Source organism: Taudactylus pleione, unplaced genomic scaffold, assembly GCF_031769625.1.
Source record: "Taudactylus pleione unplaced genomic scaffold, aTauple2 ptg000274l, whole genome shotgun sequence".
Lineage (NCBI taxonomy): Eukaryota > Metazoa > Chordata > Amphibia > Anura > Myobatrachidae > Taudactylus > Taudactylus pleione.
The window spans coordinates 826688-846212 of record NW_028284676.1 but is presented as its reverse complement, the minus strand read 5'-3'; the positions used below and the strand labels follow the sequence as shown (position 1 = coordinate 846212).

Genomic DNA, 19525 nt, shown 5'->3' with positions numbered 1-19525 from the left:
GTGCGCACTCACCAGTGTGCTGAACAACAGCCCACAATATGGTACTGTGTAGCACACAACTGTATGTGACGGACCTCACAAATACGTGATTTATATAGGTGAGTTCTGTAGAAACACCCTTCCCCCGCACACCTGTAGGGCTTGTAAGAGAAGGAAAGGGATAGGTATAGGCTGACAGTAAGTAGAAAAAAAGACACAGACAGGCAGCACTAGGAAAAGTCACATACCATGCAGGAAGATATACTCACTGCACCTTTCCACTACAATCAACCTCCCAGATTCAGTGTCTGGGAGGGCTATAGTGCTGTGTACACTGTCCTTGTCGGGGGAGGGGTACACAGGAGGACCGGTCCGCGTGCTCCCTGAAGATCTGCGCTGCCACTTGAAGAAAATGGCCGCTGGAGACCTCAGAGGAGGAGTGGCCCGAGTATCTGCAGCTCAGCGACGCCAGACTACTAGCTGAAAGGCGCGCTGAGCTGAGGGGAGGAGCCGCTAGACAGGGAAGGTTTCCTCCCCTGGCTAGCATATTTAACCCCCGCTTGCCGCTTAATTTACCCTGGTGGTCTAGTGGTCTGGCGGGGTATGCCTCCGCTGGAGGGGGGGCCCGCCGCCACCGCTAGCGCCCCCGGTCTGTCCCCTAGACCAGGGGCATGGGACTGCATTTAAAAGGAACCCGCGCACTGCCGCTAATCAGCGGTGCGCGGCTTACCTTGATCTCCCCGGCGTCTTCCGGCAGCAGTCCCGGGGGAAACCAGAGTCCGGCTAGTACAGACTCTGGCTTCCCCCGCCGCGATCCCCAGTTCAGTGCTGGCGTCGCGGCGCCAGCAGGGAGAAGGAGCGGCAGCGTGGGCGTCTGTACAGACAGCCCATCGCTGCTGCTCTAGAGAAAAAAACATAGTAAAAATTAAACTAAGTTAAAATAAAAAGCTTTAGGGGGCTGCTCCTGCAGCCCCCCCCCCCCCCGCAGGGTGACCCGACTCCGGCCAGGCACCATCTTAAACTGAGGTGCCTGTGGCTCGGGGGCGGGGTATAGGGGAGGTTGGACCCAAGTGCATCCTGGGAGCAGCTAAAAGCTTTAACTCCGTGGTGCCAGAGGATCCAGGATCCAGCTATACCCCAAGGTCACCCTGTGGACCCCTATGGACCCTGAAGTAGAAAAGTGTCTAACCCTAAAAATTGGGGTAAGTGCCTAACCCTCCCTCCTGGTGCCTAAACCTAATCATCGGGGTAAGTGCCTAACCCTAACCCTCCCTCCTGGTGCCTAACCTTACCATCGGGATAAGTGCCTAAACCTAACCCTCCCTCCTGGTGCCTAAACCTAATCATCGGGGTAAGTGCCTAACCCTAACCCTCCCTCCTGGTGCCTAACCCTAACCCTCCCTCGTGGTGCCTAAACCTAACCATCGGGATAAGTGCCTAACTCTAATAATCGGGGTAAGAGCCTAACTCTAACCTTCTCTCCTGGTGCCTAACTTTACCATCGAGGTAAGTGACCAAACCTAATCCTCCCTCCTGGCGCCTAAACCTAACCATCGGGATAAGTGCCTAACCCTAAATATCGGGGGCAAGTGCCTAACCCTCCCTCCTGGTGCCTAACCTTACCATCGGGGTAAGTGCCTAACCCTAACCCTCCCTCCTGGTGCCTAACCCTAATCATCGGAGTAAAAGCCTAACCCTCCCTCCTGGTGCAAACCCTAACCATCAGGGTAAGTGCCTAATCCTCAAAAAAAAAAAAAAAAAGTGTTGTCGACCTTTTGACCATCTGTGTCTCGATCTTTGTCCCTGTTGACCTATTGACTGTCTAACATCTGGTGTCTATCTAGACACTGTCAACCTTTTTACTGTCGATCTATAGACCGGGCCCTGATATCGTCACCTCCCACACACCATTCACCCTACTCCCCTGGTACCACCTTCTCCCACACATTGTTCACCATGCAACTGCGATATCGTCACCTCCCACACACCATTCACCCTACTCCCCTGGTACCACCTTCCCCCACACATTGACCACCCTGCCACCGCGATATCGTCGGGTGTGGATTGAAAGATAGACATTAAAAAGGTCGGCAATGTCTAGACACCAGATGTTAGACAGTCAATAGGTTGACAGGAAGAAAAGGTCGCCATGTAAGAAGGTCGACAGTGTCAAAAGGTCTACACAAAAATGGTCAACACTTGTTTGTAGGGGTTTTTATTCTAATCTTTACCCTAACCCTCCCTTTGATGCCTAACCCTAAATGTTGGGGTAGGTGCCTAACCTTACCATCGGGGTAAGTGCCTAACCCTCCCTCCTGGTGCTTAACCTTACCATCGGGGTAAGTGCCTAACCCTAACCCTCCCCCCTGGTGCCTAAACCTAACCATCGGGGTATGTGCCTAACCCTAACCTTCCCTCCTGGTGCCTAACTTTACCATCGGGGTAAGTGCCTAACCCTAACCCTTCCTCCTGATGCCTAAACCTAACCATTGGGATAAGGGGCTAACGCTAAATATCGGGGTAAGTGCTTAACCTTAACCCTCCCTCCTGGTGCAAACCCTAACCATCAGGGTAAGTGCCTAATCCTCAAAAAAACAAAATTGTGTCGACCTTTTCACCATTTGTGTCTCAACCTTTGTCCCTGTTGACCTATTGACTGTCTAACATCTGGTGTCCATCTAGACACTATCAACCTTTTTACTGTCGATCTATAGACCGGGTCCCGATATCGTCACCTCCCACACACCATTCACCCTACTCCACCTGGCACCATCTTCTTCCACACATTGTTCACCATGCAACTGCGATATCGTCACCTCCCACACACCATTCACCCTACTCCACCTGGCACCATCTTCTTCCACATACAGTCTACATTGTCATCTCCCACACATCGTCCGTCCACCCTGCCGCCCTGACGGTCATCTCTTATACATCGTCCACCCTGCCTGAGACCTTCTCTCCTTACTTACACTCCAGCCTGCCTGAGAGTCTCCATGATCACAGCATTTTTGGAGACATTAAGACACAATAATGATTAGTACGATGAGCTTTTTTTTTAACTTCGTATTAGAAAAATCGATCAATACGTAGTTTTTCCTTTCAGAGAAACTCTCTACTCAGTTATTATTTATATACTCCCTCTATCCATCCTTTCTACTTCAGGGTCCATAGGGGGTCCACAGGGTTGACCTTGGGGTATAAGCTTGGATCTGGATCCACGGGCACCATACAGTTAAAGCTTTAGCTCCCAGGATGCACTTGGGTCCTCCTCTATACCCCGCCCCCGAGCCACAGGCACCTCAGTTTCAGTTTGGTGCCGGCCGAAGTCGGTTGCACTGTGCAGGAGCAGCCCCTAAGCTTTATTTTTACAGAAGAAAAGTTTTTTTATTTTTTCTCTTGTTTTACACTTAATGCAGCAGCATAGGACTGTCCTTCTGGACGTCCATGCTGCCGCTTCAACGCCAGTACTGCTCTGGGGATCGCAGCGGGACCCCGGAGTTATTCCTAGCATGGCTCCGGGACCTCCCTCTGACTGCTGCCGGACTCTACGGGGAACAGGTAAGCCGCGAGCAGCGCTCTTAGCGCCGCGAGCGGGGGTAAATGCAGTCAGTTGCCGCCGGTCTCTGGGGACAGACCAGCGGCGCTAGTAGCGGCGGCGGGCTCCCCCTCATGCAGGCATACCCCGCGCTCCGCTGGACCACCAGGGTATAAGTTCCGGAGGGGAACCGGCATCCCTGGGGTTAAATACTAGCCAGGGGAGGCAGCCTTCCCTGGTTTAGCGGCTCCTCCCCTCAGCTCAGCGCGCCTTTTCTCACGTGTACTGGCGTCGCTGAGCTGCTCCTCTGCTGGCCACTCCTCCTCAGAGCTCTCCGGCTATAACGCAGGCTCCCAGGCAGGTGCATGGTCAGGTCCCCCTGTGTACCGCTCCCCTACCTAAAGGACAGTGTACACGGCGCTATAACTCCCCCCAGACACTGAATCTGGGTAGTTGAGGGCAGCGATTGGTGCAGTAAGTACAATCTTCCTGCATTGTATGTGACTTTGCTAGTGCTGCTGTCTGTATTCATTTTCTACTTGCTGTCAGCTTATATCTATCCCTTTGCTTCTCCTACAGCCCGAAGGTGTGTGGGGGAGGGGCGTTTTTCTATTAACCTCACTTTTATAAATCATGTATTTGTGAGGTCAGTCACATACTGTTGTGTGCTACACAGTACCATATTTTTGGGCCTGTTTGTGCTGCATGCTGGTGAGTGCGAGGGTGTTAACACCGTATGTCCTCTGCTGATAAGTATTTATTGTATAATTACTGTATCATGTCTGATGAGGAGACTGAGCACTCCGGGGCTCCTGTGTTGCTTTCCTGCAGACGCTGTTCTGCTGGTGTTAATGGGAGGATTTATCTCAGGATGGTCTTTGCGGGCAGTGCCAGCTGGCACCAGGTCCCTCTATACCCCCTATGCAGCAGGACCCCCCTTGGGCGATGTTTTCACAAGTGCTGACATCTATTGCAGATGTCGATCCCTACAGTGACCCCTTCTGGGGCATTGTCCCAGCACTCTATCTCCCATTCCCCGGATATTCCGCAGGTATTGCGGTCTCCCTCCGGGGCCCAGACTGTGAGACGGTATTCGGGGCTGCCTGTGTATGTCCAGCCTCCCCCTGTATCACAACAGTCTGTGGTGCCTTTTCAGGGCTTCCCTCAGTCGGCTCCTCCGCCTTGGGTGGATGTTCTCTCCAACTCGGTACAGAGTTTGGCGCCTTCATCCTCGACTTTTCAGTCATTTAAGCAGGGTGATGTGCCACAGAAGGCGACTAAGCGGCCTGTTGTGAGTTTACTCACTGCGCAGGTATCAGAATCGGATCCCTCTTCAGATGATGGAGAGGTCCATGAGGATTCTGATTTGGATGCTGTGGGACCGGAGGTTGAGCCTAGGTCCTCCATTAATGTTCCAGCATTAGTTAGGGCGGTGCGGGCTATTCTCAATATAGAAGAGGAGGCACCGGTCCCTAAGTCGAAGTTTCCTGACTTCAAGAAAGCAAAGGTTACTTCTAATGTGTTCCCTCTGTCCGATCAGTTGGCGGATCATATGGCGGCGGCCTGGCAATTACCCAGCAAAGAGATTCCAACCGCAGAAAGGGTTGGCTTCTCATTATCCCTTTCCTGAGGATCATTGCAGGAAATGGGAGACTCCACCAGCGGTGGATTCACATGTCACTTGTTTTTTTAAAACCGCTACGCTACCATTGCCGTCTATTTCCTCTTTAAAGGATCCAACGGACAGGAAAGTGGAGATTTGTTTGAAGTCGCTCTCCGGAGCGGTGGCGCGCCCGTCCATGGCCAGTTCCTGCGTGGCTAAAGCCATTGAGAACTGGGCCAAAGCCTTGGAGGATTCTCTTACGGACGGTGTTCCGGATGTTTAGAGAGCATTAGTGGCACAAATGAGGGATGCCGATTCCTATATTGGGGAAGCGTCATTGGACGCAAGCATGTTAACCTCTAGAGTTTTGGCTGCGGCTGTGTCTGCTCGGAGATCCTTGTGGCTGCGGTCCTGGAGGGCTGATGCGGACTCTAAAAAAGGTCTGGAGGCTCTCCCCTTTAATGGAGATTTGCTATTTGGTCCAGATTTGGACAAAATAGTGGATACCTTGGCTAAGTCCAAGTCGGCTTTCCTCCCTTCGGCTTCTGTGCCGGCTAGGGTGAGGAGCACTGCAGTTCGGTCCTTTCGGGTTCAGGGTAAGGCCAAGGGCCAGTCCTTCAGCGACCAAAGCCTCATCCAAACCCAAGAAGCATATGGAATGCTTGGCGCCCCTCTTCCAAACAGGAGGATAAACCTGCTGCCTGACGGGACGGGCCTCTCCCTGGGGGACCCCAGAGTGGGAGGCCGACTTCTCAGATTCGCCCAGTGTTGGTTCAGTACCACCACGGATGCTTGGGTTCGAGAAGTAGTCTCTCAAGGGTACGCCCTGTCGTTTCGGTGCAGGCCGCCCCACCAATTTTTTTGCACGAGTCCTTCGCTGGACGAGTCCAAAGCTTCGCATCTCTGTTTCTGGTGCAGAGACCCAATGGGTCTCATCGCCCTATTCTGAGTTTGAGGCCTCTGAACAAGTACCTCCAGAGTTCCCAAGTTCAGGATGGAAACATTGCGGTCCATCATCCTAGCGATGGAACCGGGGGACTTCATGGTCTCCCTCGATATCCAGGACGCCTATCTCCATGTGCCCGTGGCACCAGCGGTACCTGAGGTTTGCTATCCTAAACCAACACTACCAATTTCGGGTGTTGCCTTTCGTTCTTTCCACGGTTCCGAGGGTTTTCACCAAGGTGATGGCAGTCATGGCTGCCCACCTTCGGGGTCAGGGTATACGGTTGCTGCCGTACCTGGACGATCTGCTGCTGCTGGCGAGCTCCCCGGAGGTGCTTCTTCATCATCTCCACCTGACAATTGCTTGTCTTCAAGCACATGGGTGGTTGATAAATTGGAAGAAGTCGTCTCTGATCCCATCTCAACGTATGGTCCATCTGGGAGCACTTCTGGACTCCAGTCAACAAAGGATTTTCTTGACTCTGGAAAAGGTATCCTCTCTACAACTGAGGATACACGGTTGCCTAAGCAGTGGCAGGGTGTCAATACATTCGGCAATGAGTCCTGGGGTCCATGGTGTCGGCATTCGACATGGTGGAGTTCGCCCAGTTCCATTCCAGACCCCTGCAGGGGCAGATTCTTGTGGAATGGAGCGGGTTGTCCCGCCGGATAGGATCCCAAATACTGGTATTGTCCCCGGAAGTGCGCCGGTCCTTGGCGTGGTGGCTGCAGTCAGCTCATCTCAGCCAGGGTCGCCCCTTTTGGATTCCGGACTGGGTTCTGCTCACGACAGATGCCAATCTCCGGGGTTGAGGGGCAGTGACCGGCTCGTTGTCTCTTCAGGGCCGTTGGTCGGCGGAGGAGGCCATCCTTCCCATAAACATTCTAGAGCTACGGGCAGTGTACCGTGCTCTTCTGGCGTCAGGCACCGTTCTTCTCGGAAGAGCAGTTCAGGTGCAATCAGACAACGCCACCACGGTGGCATACATAAATCACCAGGGAGGAACTCGCAGTCGAGATGCGATGTTGGAAGTGTCCCAAATCCTGACTTGGGCGGAGTGCCACCTTCCAGCAATATCGGCAGTCTTCGTCCCGGGAGTCCTCAATTGGGAGGCAGACTTCCTCAGCCGTCACGACGTGCATCCCGGGGAATGGTCGCTTCACCCAGAGGTGTTTCAACTTCTCGTGGACAGGTGGGGACTGCCGGAATTGGACCTGATGGCCTCTCGTCACAATTACAAGTTGCCCATATATGGCTCAAGGACAAGGGACGCAGGCGCAAGCCTAGTGGATGCGTTGTCAGTGAAATGGTCGTTTCACCTTGCGTATCTGTTTCCTCCAGTCTCCCTGCTCCCTCGGGTACTCAGAAAGATCTAACAGGACGGAGGCACGTTTCTGCTGGTGGCTCCAGCTTGGCCCAGACGTCCTTGGTACTCCGATCTCAGGGGCCTGTCTGTAGACGCTCTGTACCTTCTGCCTCAACGTCGAGATCTGCTGTCTCAGGGTCCCTGCCTTTACCCGGATCTGGGTCGACTGTCTTTGACGGCGTGGCTCTTGAGACAGCCGTCTTAAGGTCCCGGGGCTTTTCAAGCGCTGTCAACAGTACCATGCTTAGGGCACGTAAACCTGCCTCTGCACGGATTTACCACAGAGTGTGGCACACTTACTTTCAGTGGCGCGAGTCTAGAAGCTATGACCCTCGGGTGTTCAGAGTTTTCTAGGATTTTGGCATTTCTGCAGTCAGGTCTTGACCTGGGCTTACGGCTTGCTTCCCTAAGAGTTTATGTATCGGCCCTGTCAGTGTGGTTCCAACGAAGGATTACCACACTGCCTGACGTTCACACTTTGTTCCAAGGTGTTCTGAGGATCCAGCCTCCCTTTGTGCCTCCAGTGGCTCCGTGGGACTTGGCGGTGGTTCTTCGGGTCCTGCAGGGACCTCCTTTTGAGCCTCTTGAGTCGGTTGACCTCAAGTGGTTAACACTTAAGACTGTGTTTCTCCTGGCTCTTACTTCGGCCAGGAGGGTATCCGAGTTGGGGGCACTTTCCTGTATCCCCCCCTTCCTGAGTTTTTGCCTAAAGTGGTTGCTAAGTTCCACATAGATCAGGAACTTGTGGTGCCAGCTTTTCAGGCTCCGGGTCTTACGGCTGGCAAGGCTTCGCTGGACGTGGTCCGGGCTCTCAGAATTTATGTTGAACGGACGGCCTCTGTTAGGAAGTCCGATTCGTTATTCATCCTCTTTGGTTTCCATAAGAGGGGTTGGCCTGCCAACAAACAAACTTTAGCCCGTTGGCTTTGTTCTGTTATTAGGGAGGCTTATATACAGGAACGTTTGCCTGTTCCAGCCTCGGTTAAGGCTCATTCCACTCGGTCTGTAGGCCCTTCTTGGGCTGCTAGACGTGGTGCCTCCGCTGTTCAGCTGTGCAAGGCAGCCACTTGGTCTTCAATTCAGACATTTTTGAGGTTTTATGCGTTTGACACCTTTGCCTCTCAGGATGCATCCTTCGGGCGCAGGATTCTCCTTTCTGCTCAGGAGCGTCCCTGCCCTTAGTTGAACTGCTTTGGGACATTCCCAAGGTCAACCCTGTGGACCCCCTATGGACCCTGAAGTAGAAAACAAGAGATATGGTAAGAACTTACCTTTGTTATCTCTGTTTCTACGAAGTCCATAGGGTCCACAGGGCGCCCGCCCTGACGCACCTGGCTTCAAATGGGCTGTGGTACTGGTCACCGGTGTTTCCGTCTCCCATTTCTGTAAGTATGGTTTCTTGTGTGTTCCAGTCTTCCTTCTCTCTGTTTAGTCTCCTCCTTCGGCCTAGGCTACTTACCAACTGAGGTGCCTGTGGCTCGGGGGCGGGTATAGAGGAGGACCCAAGTGCATCCTGGGAGCTAAAGCTTTAACTGTATGGTGCCCGTGGATCCAGATCCAAGCTATACCCCAAGGTCAACCCTGTGGACCCTATGGACTTCGTAGAAACAGAGATAACAAAGGTAAGTTCTTACCATATCTCTTGTTTTATTTAGACTTCTCCATCACACAGGTCAGACGCGTGTCAGTGCTCACCTCAGTAGTCTCAGGATACGGAGTGACAGACACACTGGGGAACTGTTGGGAGGACCGCCTGGGGAGTCTCTGATAGAGCTCTTCTGTGATAAACGGCATGAAGGGGGAGAGAAGACGGAGCCCGGCGTCCAGACACGAGTACAGAGTGTTCTGTGCTACTGCTATGGCGATTTCATCCGAGCCGGAGAACACAGGCTTCAAGCACTCCTGAGAAACAGATAAAGGGAAAGTTATGAGACAAGTGAGGTGAAGAACAAGGAAGTGTGGATCTAGGGAGGAAGGATGACAGGTAGGGAGTGACAGAGAGAATTACAGTAGTGGGCCAAGAAGAGGATAAAACAAGATCATGGGAGAGATGGCAAATATCAAGGTGGAAACCCCAGAGGATGCTGCATGGGGGAGGACAATCATATTTGGCAATGAGTAGAAGGTGAAGATAATGTAAGAGACCAAGAACCATGGGAAAGGTCAGGAGGAAAAGCATTCCTTACTAGGTAGACGTCACACAGATCATACAGCCAGAAGTTGTACACCGCCGTCGTAATGCCCGGGAAATCATAACTGTGAAAGCCGGCGTTACAAAGTTCCACCGCTAGACTGAGGCGGCTCAGGATCCAAAGGTCCACCAGGCTTTCCTGTCCCGTGGGCTGAAACAGAGAGATCAGACACAGCATTAACTCTAGGACTGCCCATATATAAAGGAACACAGCAGGCCATTTTATCATTTATTTCTTTTTATTACTATTTATTTACTCACCCAAATCGAAAGCTCGAAAAGTGTTAAGGAATATGGCAACACTCAGTGACCAACTTATTTAAACACCTAGGATCATTCAAGGTCTGCTTTAAGGCTAATGTGACAAGGGGTGCTTTGTGCGCCCAGATTATAAAATCAGCACAAATAATCAATGACATTTTTTTCATTACTGTGACACCAACCTTTTGTGACTACGGACCTCATTCAGAGGCGCTCGCAAAATGCGAGCGCTCGCTCTGAATGAGGGCGGCCGCATCTAAAAAATGATCCAGCCTCCTGGCCGCTCGCTAGGCTGTGGGTTACCACCCACAGCTTTAACAAGCGGCCAGGATGATGGTCAAGACCATCGCGGCTTACGACGTGACCCTTGTGGTAGGGTCTCGTTCCCGCAAGCCCCAGTGAGCTTTCGGCTCTAATAGAGCCGGAAGCTCACCACTGACATCACAAATGATGTCAGTGGGGCCGCCCCCAAACGGCAGGCGTTCTGTCGGGAACGCCTCCATTTGTGTAGCCATCCCCCTGCCCCGCCTACAAAACCTTCGACAGCCACCCCTTTTGTAGTGAGTCCCGGAGCAAGAGAATTTCTCTCTCGCTCTCGGGCTTGCGCACGCACAGTGCGCCCGCTGCGCGAGCGCTGGGCCCAACATCGACCCGCTTGCGAGTGGGTCTGAATGAGACCCTATATGTACTCAGGTATGAAAGCGTTTTTACTCTACGGATCCTTTGTAATGGAGCAGAGTGACTTCTCTTTACTAACGTTAAGTTTAAGGCGTAAGTGTCCAATTTCTGCTACAACATAAAATAGTAATCGAATAAGGACATCACTGGAATCAGCGTAAGAGCCCGTAAAACACAGACATACCATTATTACACTACTCACCAGGGAAGAGTCAGGGGGGATATATTGATCCCCCAGCCCTCTCATGGCAAACTTCGTGGCATTCCAGAGCTTGTTGCAGAAATGGCGATAACCAAGGATCCGGTTTACATCCAGGTTAATATCGCGGCCTGAAAGACGACATTATTAAAAAAAACTCCAAAGTTAATTCATTAGGTTAGGAAACTCTGGCACATTCCCAATACCATACCCTGATCATATACACAAAGGACGATGAACCCACCCTGACTGGTATAGGCACACAAAGCGAATCTTAGGGCATCCGTTCCACATTCAGGAATTCCGTTAGGGTAGTCAGATTTCTGAGGAGCAAAAGAGAAGCCACGTGGCTTATTTGGCCCCAGTGATTCACCACAAATGTTAGAAGCGATTTAATGGGATAAAGACTCACCTGCCCGTCCTTGGCTCTGCCCAGCTCAGCAGGATCCAGGTTGCTCTCAAGGAGTTGATCGTGCAGGCCCTGCGAAAGGAGATGGAGAGATCAGGATAACAGCTATGGATAACGTCTTCTCATTGCAACTGCCATTCCATGGTCCCAGCCCTGATGCTTTCCTCACCTCCAGGGTTATGCCTATGATCACATCCAAGGGATCAATGACGTTCCCCAGAGACTTGCTCATCTTACGCCCATGGGCATCACGTACGATGGCATGGAGGTACACCTGTCAGACAGCAATGTCAGAGAAGTTATCGGAGCAGAAGGGTCACAAGAACGGACAACAGAGCCGACACTGGTTACAGAGAAAGGTTGATAAGGACAGCGTAACAGTCAGTGCAGAGGCTCCAAACAACATTAATGGCCTCATTCTGGGAGTTGAATGTCCACCCTTGAAGCAGTGGCTTTCCTGTAAGCGATTTACTGGGACAGACGGTGACAGACGATGGGAACGTTGCTGAGGAAATCAGTGACATATCACAGAAGAACGTGGACACCAGAAAGGGACATTACCTCTTTGAAGGGCAGTTTCCCGGTTAGCGTAAGACCGAGCATCACCATTCGGGCCACCCAGAAGAATAAAATATCATGGCCAGTCTCCAGGAGAGTGCCAGGGTAGAAAATCTTCAGGTCTTCATTCTAAGGGAGATAAAGACAAAGTTTTGCATCTCATATAGTTATAGATGTACTCAGGGTGCAACGAGAAAGGCCCACAGACCGCACTTGATGTTGCCACACATTTTCAGTGCTACTGCCCGTCGTCAGATCAGATTCCACCTGATGATAATAGCCACACTGTCTTGTGTAATATAATAAAGGTAAGTTGTATAAGACTATATGGGATATGAGAAAGCACAGGAGAGGATAGTCACACTGCTCCACGTACTAGAATACAGAGAACCTAAGTAAGCACAGGTGAGGGTAGTCATACTGCTCCACATACTATAATACAGAGAACATAAGCACAGGTGAGGATAGTCATACTGCTCTATCTACTATAATACAGAGAACAATAGTAAGCACAGGTGAGGATAGTCATACTGCTCCATCTACTATAATACAGAGAACCTAAGTGCAGGTGAGGATAGTCATACTGCTCCGTGTACTATAATACAGAGAACAATAGTAAGCACAGGTGAGGATAGTCACACTGCTCCATCTACTATAATACAGAGAACAATAGTAAGCACAGGTGAGGATAGTCATACTGCTCCATCTTCTATAATACAGAGAACCTAAGTGCAGGTGAGGATAGTCATACTGCTCCGTGTACTATAATACAGAGAACCTAAGTGCAGGTGAGGGTAGTCATACTGCTCCACATACTATAATACAGAGAACAATAGTAAGCACAGGTGAGGATAGTCATACTGCTCCATCTACTATAATACAGAGAACCTAAGTACAGGTGAGGGTAGTCATACTGCTCCACATACTATAATACAGAGAACAATAGTAAGCACAGGTGAGGATAGTCATACTGCTCCGTGTACTATAATACAGAGAACCTAAGTGCAGGTGAGGGTAGTCATACTGCTCCACATACTATAATACAGAGAACAATAGTAAGCACAGGTGAGGATAGTCATACTGCTCCGTGTACTATAATACAGAGAACCTAAGTGCAGGTGAGGGTAGTCATACTGCTCCGTGTACTATAATACAGAGAACCTAAGTGCAGGTGAGGATAGTCATACTGCTCCATCTACTATAATACAGAGAACCTAAGTGCAGGTGAGGGTAGTCATACTGCTCCGTGTACTATAATACAGAGAACCTAAGTGCAGGTGAGGGTAGTCATACTGCTCCATCTACTATAATACAGAGAACCTAAGTACAGGTGAGGGTAGTCATACTGCTCCGTGTACTATAATACAGAGAAAAATAGTAAGCACAGGTGAGGATAGTCATACTGCTCCATCTACTATAATACAGAGAACCTAAGTACAGGTGAGGATAGTCACACTGCTCCATCTACTATAATACAGAGAACCTAAGTGCAGGTGAGGATAGTCATACTGCTCCGTGTACTATAATACAGAGAACCTAAGTGCAGGTGAGGATAGTCATACTGCTCCGTGTACTATAATACAGAGAACCTAAGTGCAGGTGAGGGTAGTCATACTGCTCCATCTACTATAATACAGAGAACCTAAGTGCAGGTGAGGATAGTCATACTGCTCCATCTACTATAATACAGAGAACCTAAGCACAGGTGAGGATAGTCATACTGCTCCATCTACTATAATACAGAGAACCTAAGTGCAGGTGAGGATAGTCACACTGCTCCGTGTACTATAATACAGAGAACCTAAGTGCAGGTAAGGATAGTCATAATGCTCCATCTACTATAATACAGAGAACCTAAGTGCAGGTGAGGATAGTCATACTGCTCCGTGTACTATAATACAGAGAACCTAAGTGCAGGTGAGGGTAGTCATACTGCTCCATCTACTATAATACAGAGAACCTAAGTGCAGGTGAGGATAGTCACACTGCTCCGTGTACTATAATACAGAGAACCTAAGTGCAGGTGAGGATAGTCATACTGCTCCATCTACTATAATACAGAGAACCTAAGTGCAGGTGAGGATAGTCATACTGCTCCGTGTACTATAATACAGAGAACCTAAGTGCAGGTGAGGATAGTCATACTGCTCCGTGTACTATAATACAGAGAACCTAAGTGCAGGTGAGGATAGTCACACTGCTCCATCTACTATAATACAGAGAACCTAAGTGCAGGTGAGGATAGTCATACTGCTCCGTGTACTATTGTCCGGACAGGGTGCTATAACCAAGACACTGCAGTAAATACTGTATTACCTTAAACAATGCCTAACTTAATAATACAGTCAAAACAGCATGACATATTTGAATACTTAAGAATTGCCAAGAGCCAAAGGCCAAGGGCTCCCTGGAGCAACAGTGGTAGATTAAGTGTGTGACAGCCACAGTTGGAAGAGGAAGAGGCCATTTTGTGTCCTGAAATGATGTGACACCTGATTGGCTGAATTGTCATCATTGCCCATGGGCGTTGGAAAGGGGGGTGGGGGGGGGGGGGCAAACATTTGAAAGGCGCCAGGAACGGTCAGAGGCTGTGCTATATAGCAATAGGCTGCACAACCCCTGCACCGCTTGGAGGAGGAGGAGGTGTAATGTGTAGTCTAAGTTAAAACCCCGCACATTACCAGGGGGCCGTGCAGCCTATTGTTATAAAGTACATCCCCTGACCGTCCGCCACTATAGTCCCTGCATTGTGCGGCCAGGTAAGAGACCGGGGAGGGAGGGAGGAGAGGAGGGGAGGACACGGTGGGGGACGCAGGGGTGTCAGAAGGATTTTATGTTGCCCAACAATATAAAATAGTTACAATGCCCTTGTTTGGGCCTACTAACAAATAGGACAAAAAAATCCCAGTAAGTCTATGTGAAACCTTGTGTGCTTTATATAGGGTAAGAGAGAGGAGCTGTAGAGCCCCAGGCATCCCTCACATGGATAATAATGTGATAGCAATCATTATCGGACTGATCGGACAATGTGGTTGGAAAATGCCCACCATCAGCTTGTTTGCAGTCACTGCCCTCCCCTGTGGTGACAGTGGACCCTCACCCACTCGGTCAGTGTTCAGGCCCAGCAATAATATAAGCCCCCAGACCAAGACATTCTAGTACAACCATCACCTTCCAGAGCACCTCACCTCATTGGGCCAACCAAAGATAGAGAATGGGAAGATTCCGGAGGAAAACCAGGTGTCAAGCACGTCCTCATCTGGAGCACAAAGAGAAATCGGAGATGTACAGTGATTGGTTACACTGACTTGTTTCCTAAAAGAGCAGCTAAGTAACATAATAGTGCATTATACCACAGAGGTTCCATAACCACTGTATCATGTGATCTAACCATTTATAATCTGGTTAGCCAGAACTAGACTGTCTATTGCCTTACAACGTGCTCTGAGCCTTTGCCATTTAAAAGCCCACCCACGTTAATCAGTCTGTATATGACCAGATCCCCACACAGTGAGTTCCATTGTGACCGTCTTATATGAATCCAGAGGTGCTAATTTCTATATAAATCTCACGATTATATCCACTAAAAGGGAACAGTACCCTGGCACTATAGGCCTGATTCAGAGCTGGACGCTATTTGCGGACGCTCGTTCAGAAAAAGGGGCCGGATATTTAAATTGAGCGCTCGCTCTTTGCGGTCTGTTGACGCCTCTATGTCTGAGCGAGCGTCCGAAACATGCGCTCGCTATTTTGTAAAGGCGCCCCCTGGCCGCTCGCATCATATGTCATCTCCGCTATTTATTAGATTAATCGAGTACATCGAAAGGCGTATGAACTGCTCGCAGTGCTTGTGGTAGCATTTTCCTACCGCAATCATGCGAGCAGTTCAGGCTAAAAGACAACCAAGTGACGTGGTCGATGACGCTGCTTTGTTAATTATGCACACCCTTAAAACGCCCGTTTTGACCGTTTGGCACGCCTGCGGTCGGATCTCCACTCCCCGTTTTCAAGCACCTTCCCCTGTTACCACCCACAAACGCCTCATCCTGTCACTCAAATTAGCAGGCACTCGCTATTTTGCGAGCGCACGATTTCCGACCGCACTGACTGGTTGGTGCATGCGCATTACAAGCTATACGCATGCGCAGATGTGCGAACATCGCTCGGAGCGAACGAGCGGCCGCTTACGATCGGCTCTGAATCAGGCACTATGTCCTAGCGCTGCCACGGTGCTAGAATACCAGTATAAGTCATATGGGTCTTACCTTGTCTAAGTGACACTTTTTCAGGAGCCACGTTGAACTGTTCAGCAGCCTTGTCTCTCACCTCCTCCTCTGAGCGACCACTGATCCAGTACCTGCCGTCAGTATCCTGTGCAGATGGATGGCAAGGTCAACATATGGTCCAATTGTGGCTTCCGTGCTACTGATATATACCAGACAGTCACAACTTTGTGTACTTCTATTACCCAGCGTCTACCTATCCCTCTGTACACTCACTGAGCTCACTACACACCATCCAAGCATCCCAAGCTGCTCACCTCTCCAGGCGGTACCGATGGGTCATCAATGGTCACAAAGTAGGCTGGGATTCGGTGACCCCACCAGAGCTGCCGTGAAATGCACCAGTCCCTAGGCAAAGAAATACAACGTAACTGAAAGGATGACTTGTAGGAATGTCAGGCCAGGAAGGAGATTGGAAAAGCAGAAGGGAATAAATACAGAAAACCAGATGGGAACAATAACAGAGAACGTGATAGCTCCCCTGTGCAGACAATGCACATACCCCTCCCACCTCTATCAGTTACTATTGGCTAAGTGAAATGGCACACCGGCAGTTCTGCCCTTGCACCGTAATGGGACTAGATACCTTCTTTGATGGTGTCCTGCAGTGCAATCCCAAACAAGCATATGGAAAGAGTCCGGCTGCGCTTTGCACAGAGTCACCACAGAGCTGCTCACCTGATATTGTCCATCCAGTTGAACCAGGTCTTACTGTGGAATTCGGGTATGATTGACAGTTGCCCATCACGTACGGCGTCAGCAGCTCTCTTCCCCATCTCGTCACACCGCACATACCACTGAGGCTTTAGGAGGGGCTCAACTATGTCCTTGGAGCGGCTGAGGACAGCACACAAAGAATTTTAACAACCAAAACGTGGGGAAGTGGGGAGAAAATCAGAATCATTTGATTAATGAGTATTAATGTGCAGGAAAATATGGTAAATGTTGATATATATTAAATATATATTATATTACATAAATATTAGGATTTTTATCTTGCTGCTTGCAACCTAATGACAGCAGTTTGGTTAGAATATATTCTCACTAACTGTATCATATATATCTATATATATATATATTATTCACTATTTTATACAGCATTGGTCGAGGAAGGTTTAGGTGTATGATTAATCGTTCATCTGTGACAAAGGGAGCCGAGCAGTGACGATTTTAGTGAAGTCACAGAAAAAAATTATTGCACCAAGCTGCGATATAAGAGCTGTCTATGGTGCTGAAACAGCAAGATACAGTGAGAGCCAATCAGAGATAGCAATGTACCGTGTGGCTCAACAGCAGCCTAGGGAAGGAGTCAAGGACTGAGCAGGGTCACGTCTGAGGCAAACAGAGTGAGAGATAGCCTCTAACTGACCCATTAAGATGCACTAATGCAGATACAGTAGCCAGAAAGGAGCCAGGGGAGGCATGGCTATCAGAACTTAAAAAAAAAAAAAAAAAAAAAAAACATAATCGGAACACCATCAAATGATTTTTATGTGATGACGGCAAACATCGGACCACCACCATCAAATGGCAAAAACACTGTCATCGGAACAAAAACATTGATGGTAAGTAACCATCGGATTCTGATGTCCATCCCTGTGCTGAACCTGCAGGCGGACTCCGGCCACCACTCCTCCACTGTGAAGTGCTCCCTCTCCAGCCTGATGTTCCTGCTTAGCCACACGTCCTTGGTGAAGCTCAACAGGAAGCCCAGGAAATACAGGGTACAAAGAGGATATTGTTCCTCACCATGTTTTGCAGCTGGGGAGGGGTGCACATGGAGGCTGTGGAAATATGTACAGGTGCCCCAGCCCCGGGGATATGGTGCTGATAATGATTATGGTAGCTGCAATACACCTCTCATCCATGATCCTCCTGCCCTTCCCAGCACATCCCAGTGGCCGGGTCTCAGCCATCTGCAGGGCAGAAGCAGTGGGGATTGTGAGAACATTGGTGAGATGCAGGAGTGAGAAGCAGAGGGTTGTGGTGACATGGCGTAGTTGTCATGACATGCAGGGGGCTTTGGCGAGATGAAATTGCTCCCGGGCAAAGCCCGGGGGCCGAGGCTCTAGTTATATATAACAATCAAGGTAAACGTATAAAATACATTTGAAGCCATATATGTGAAAAACCCTTGTTGATCATAGCGAGAGCATGGGCCACTGATCTATGCGTGACCGTGTTACCTGCAGATAGGGACCACCATCTGATTGTCCTTTATCTCCTTGAACAATCCCTTCTCTTTCAGGGCCTCCAAAACAGCTTTCCTGGCCTCAAAACGCTTCATCCCCTGAAATATGAAACAGGATTCACAGCTCTTATTATTGCGCCGAAACTGAAGAACATATTAAAGGGAATTAAATCATTTCAAATTCCAGAAGGGGCCAAATAACTCTGATGCTCATCCTATTACCTTACCAAGAATGCAGTCGGCACATTGACCAGGAGCCCATTGTCGTCCATGATATTAATAAACTCCAGGGAGTGTCGCATCCCAACCTCATAATCCGTCTGGTCGTGTGCGGGCGTGATCTTCACCGCTCCTGAAATTGGGGAGCAGACAGAGAAGAACGGGTGGAGGTCAGGACAGAAGGTGCTTTAGAGTGGATAAGGGTCACAAACGTGGAAATCCACAGTACAAGTGATCTCGTGCTGAGATAAAGGATGCTAAACTTAGCGGTATTCCGGGTGAAAAGCGGAGGACTTTTAAATTACCTTTAAAAGAAGGGTGGACTCCGAAAATGGTCTAGGTTTCTAGTCTATTGGGAGCACTAACCTGTCCCAAAGCTCATATCCACAAACTCATCGAAGACAATCGGAAGAAGTTGGCCGGAGAACGGGTGGACCACGTACTTCCCTTTTAAGTGCTGGAAGAAACAGAGACAACACATTAGGGTTGGTAAATAACCATTCCTTTATAACTCACAAACTACATGACCCCCTTTTTGGAAGAACAGCTGCCATGAATCTATAAAAATATTGCAAGAACTCTGAAGATAAACTTCCTGGGTTATCTTCTCACCTGATAGCGTTTGTCCTGTGGATGTACAGCCACTGCCGTGTCCCCCAGCATGGTCTCTACTCGAGTAGTGGCCACCACTACCTCCTCACCTAGATGGACATCCCAAAAAAAAAAGACAGGGGGATGAGCAGGTGGAGAACTAGCAGACACAGGACACAGAACTTAAAGGAGGCAAGGGAAGGGGACAGGGAGCGAAAGTCAAACGTTTATATCACACTCACCTGTATCTTGTACTTTATAAGCAAATGAGACCAGTACTCCGAATTCCACACCCTCCTTGTATCCAGGTACCGGCAGCACTGTGCGACCTGTCAGCTCCTTCTTGTCCACCTAGAAAACAGCGTTCTGGGAATGTCACACAGTTCTGCTGCTACAGCCCATTCCCTGCCCTTACCAGTGGCCAATCATTACGTACGTCACTGCTCCCTAATTATTGGTAAGACACACACCAGAACATGTTTAAACAGGATTTTGGTACTTACCGATAAATCC

The 19525-nt window shown here is 49.6% G+C and overlaps 1 protein-coding gene across 4 annotated transcripts in view; it reads right to left on the bottom strand.

Moving 5' to 3' along the window:
• VARS1 (valyl-tRNA synthetase 1) overlaps window positions 1-19525 on the bottom strand; it is a 40937-nt gene that overhangs the window by 8257 nt on the left and 13155 nt on the right. For all 4 annotated transcript variants that reach the window (XM_088481495.1, XM_088481497.1, XM_088481496.1 and 1 more), the window contains 16 exons: window positions 19255-19363; window positions 19034-19122; window positions 18788-18878; window positions 18430-18554; window positions 18198-18301; window positions 16690-16848; window positions 16269-16359; window positions 15994-16099; window positions 14917-14987; window positions 11732-11857; window positions 11340-11444; window positions 11174-11242; window positions 11006-11084; window positions 10765-10892; window positions 9619-9774; window positions 9128-9334 (listed from right to left, as the gene is read on the bottom strand). In XM_088481495.1, coding sequence (XP_088337621.1) covers window positions 9128-9334; window positions 9619-9774; window positions 10765-10892; window positions 11006-11084; window positions 11174-11242; window positions 11340-11444; window positions 11732-11857; window positions 14917-14987; window positions 15994-16099; window positions 16269-16359; window positions 16690-16848; window positions 18198-18301; window positions 18430-18554; window positions 18788-18878; window positions 19034-19122; window positions 19255-19363 — 1815 coding nt within the window. The remainder of the gene's footprint in view (window positions 1-9127; window positions 9335-9618; window positions 9775-10764; window positions 10893-11005; window positions 11085-11173; window positions 11243-11339; window positions 11445-11731; window positions 11858-14916; window positions 14988-15993; window positions 16100-16268; window positions 16360-16689; window positions 16849-18197; window positions 18302-18429; window positions 18555-18787; window positions 18879-19033; window positions 19123-19254; window positions 19364-19525) is intronic.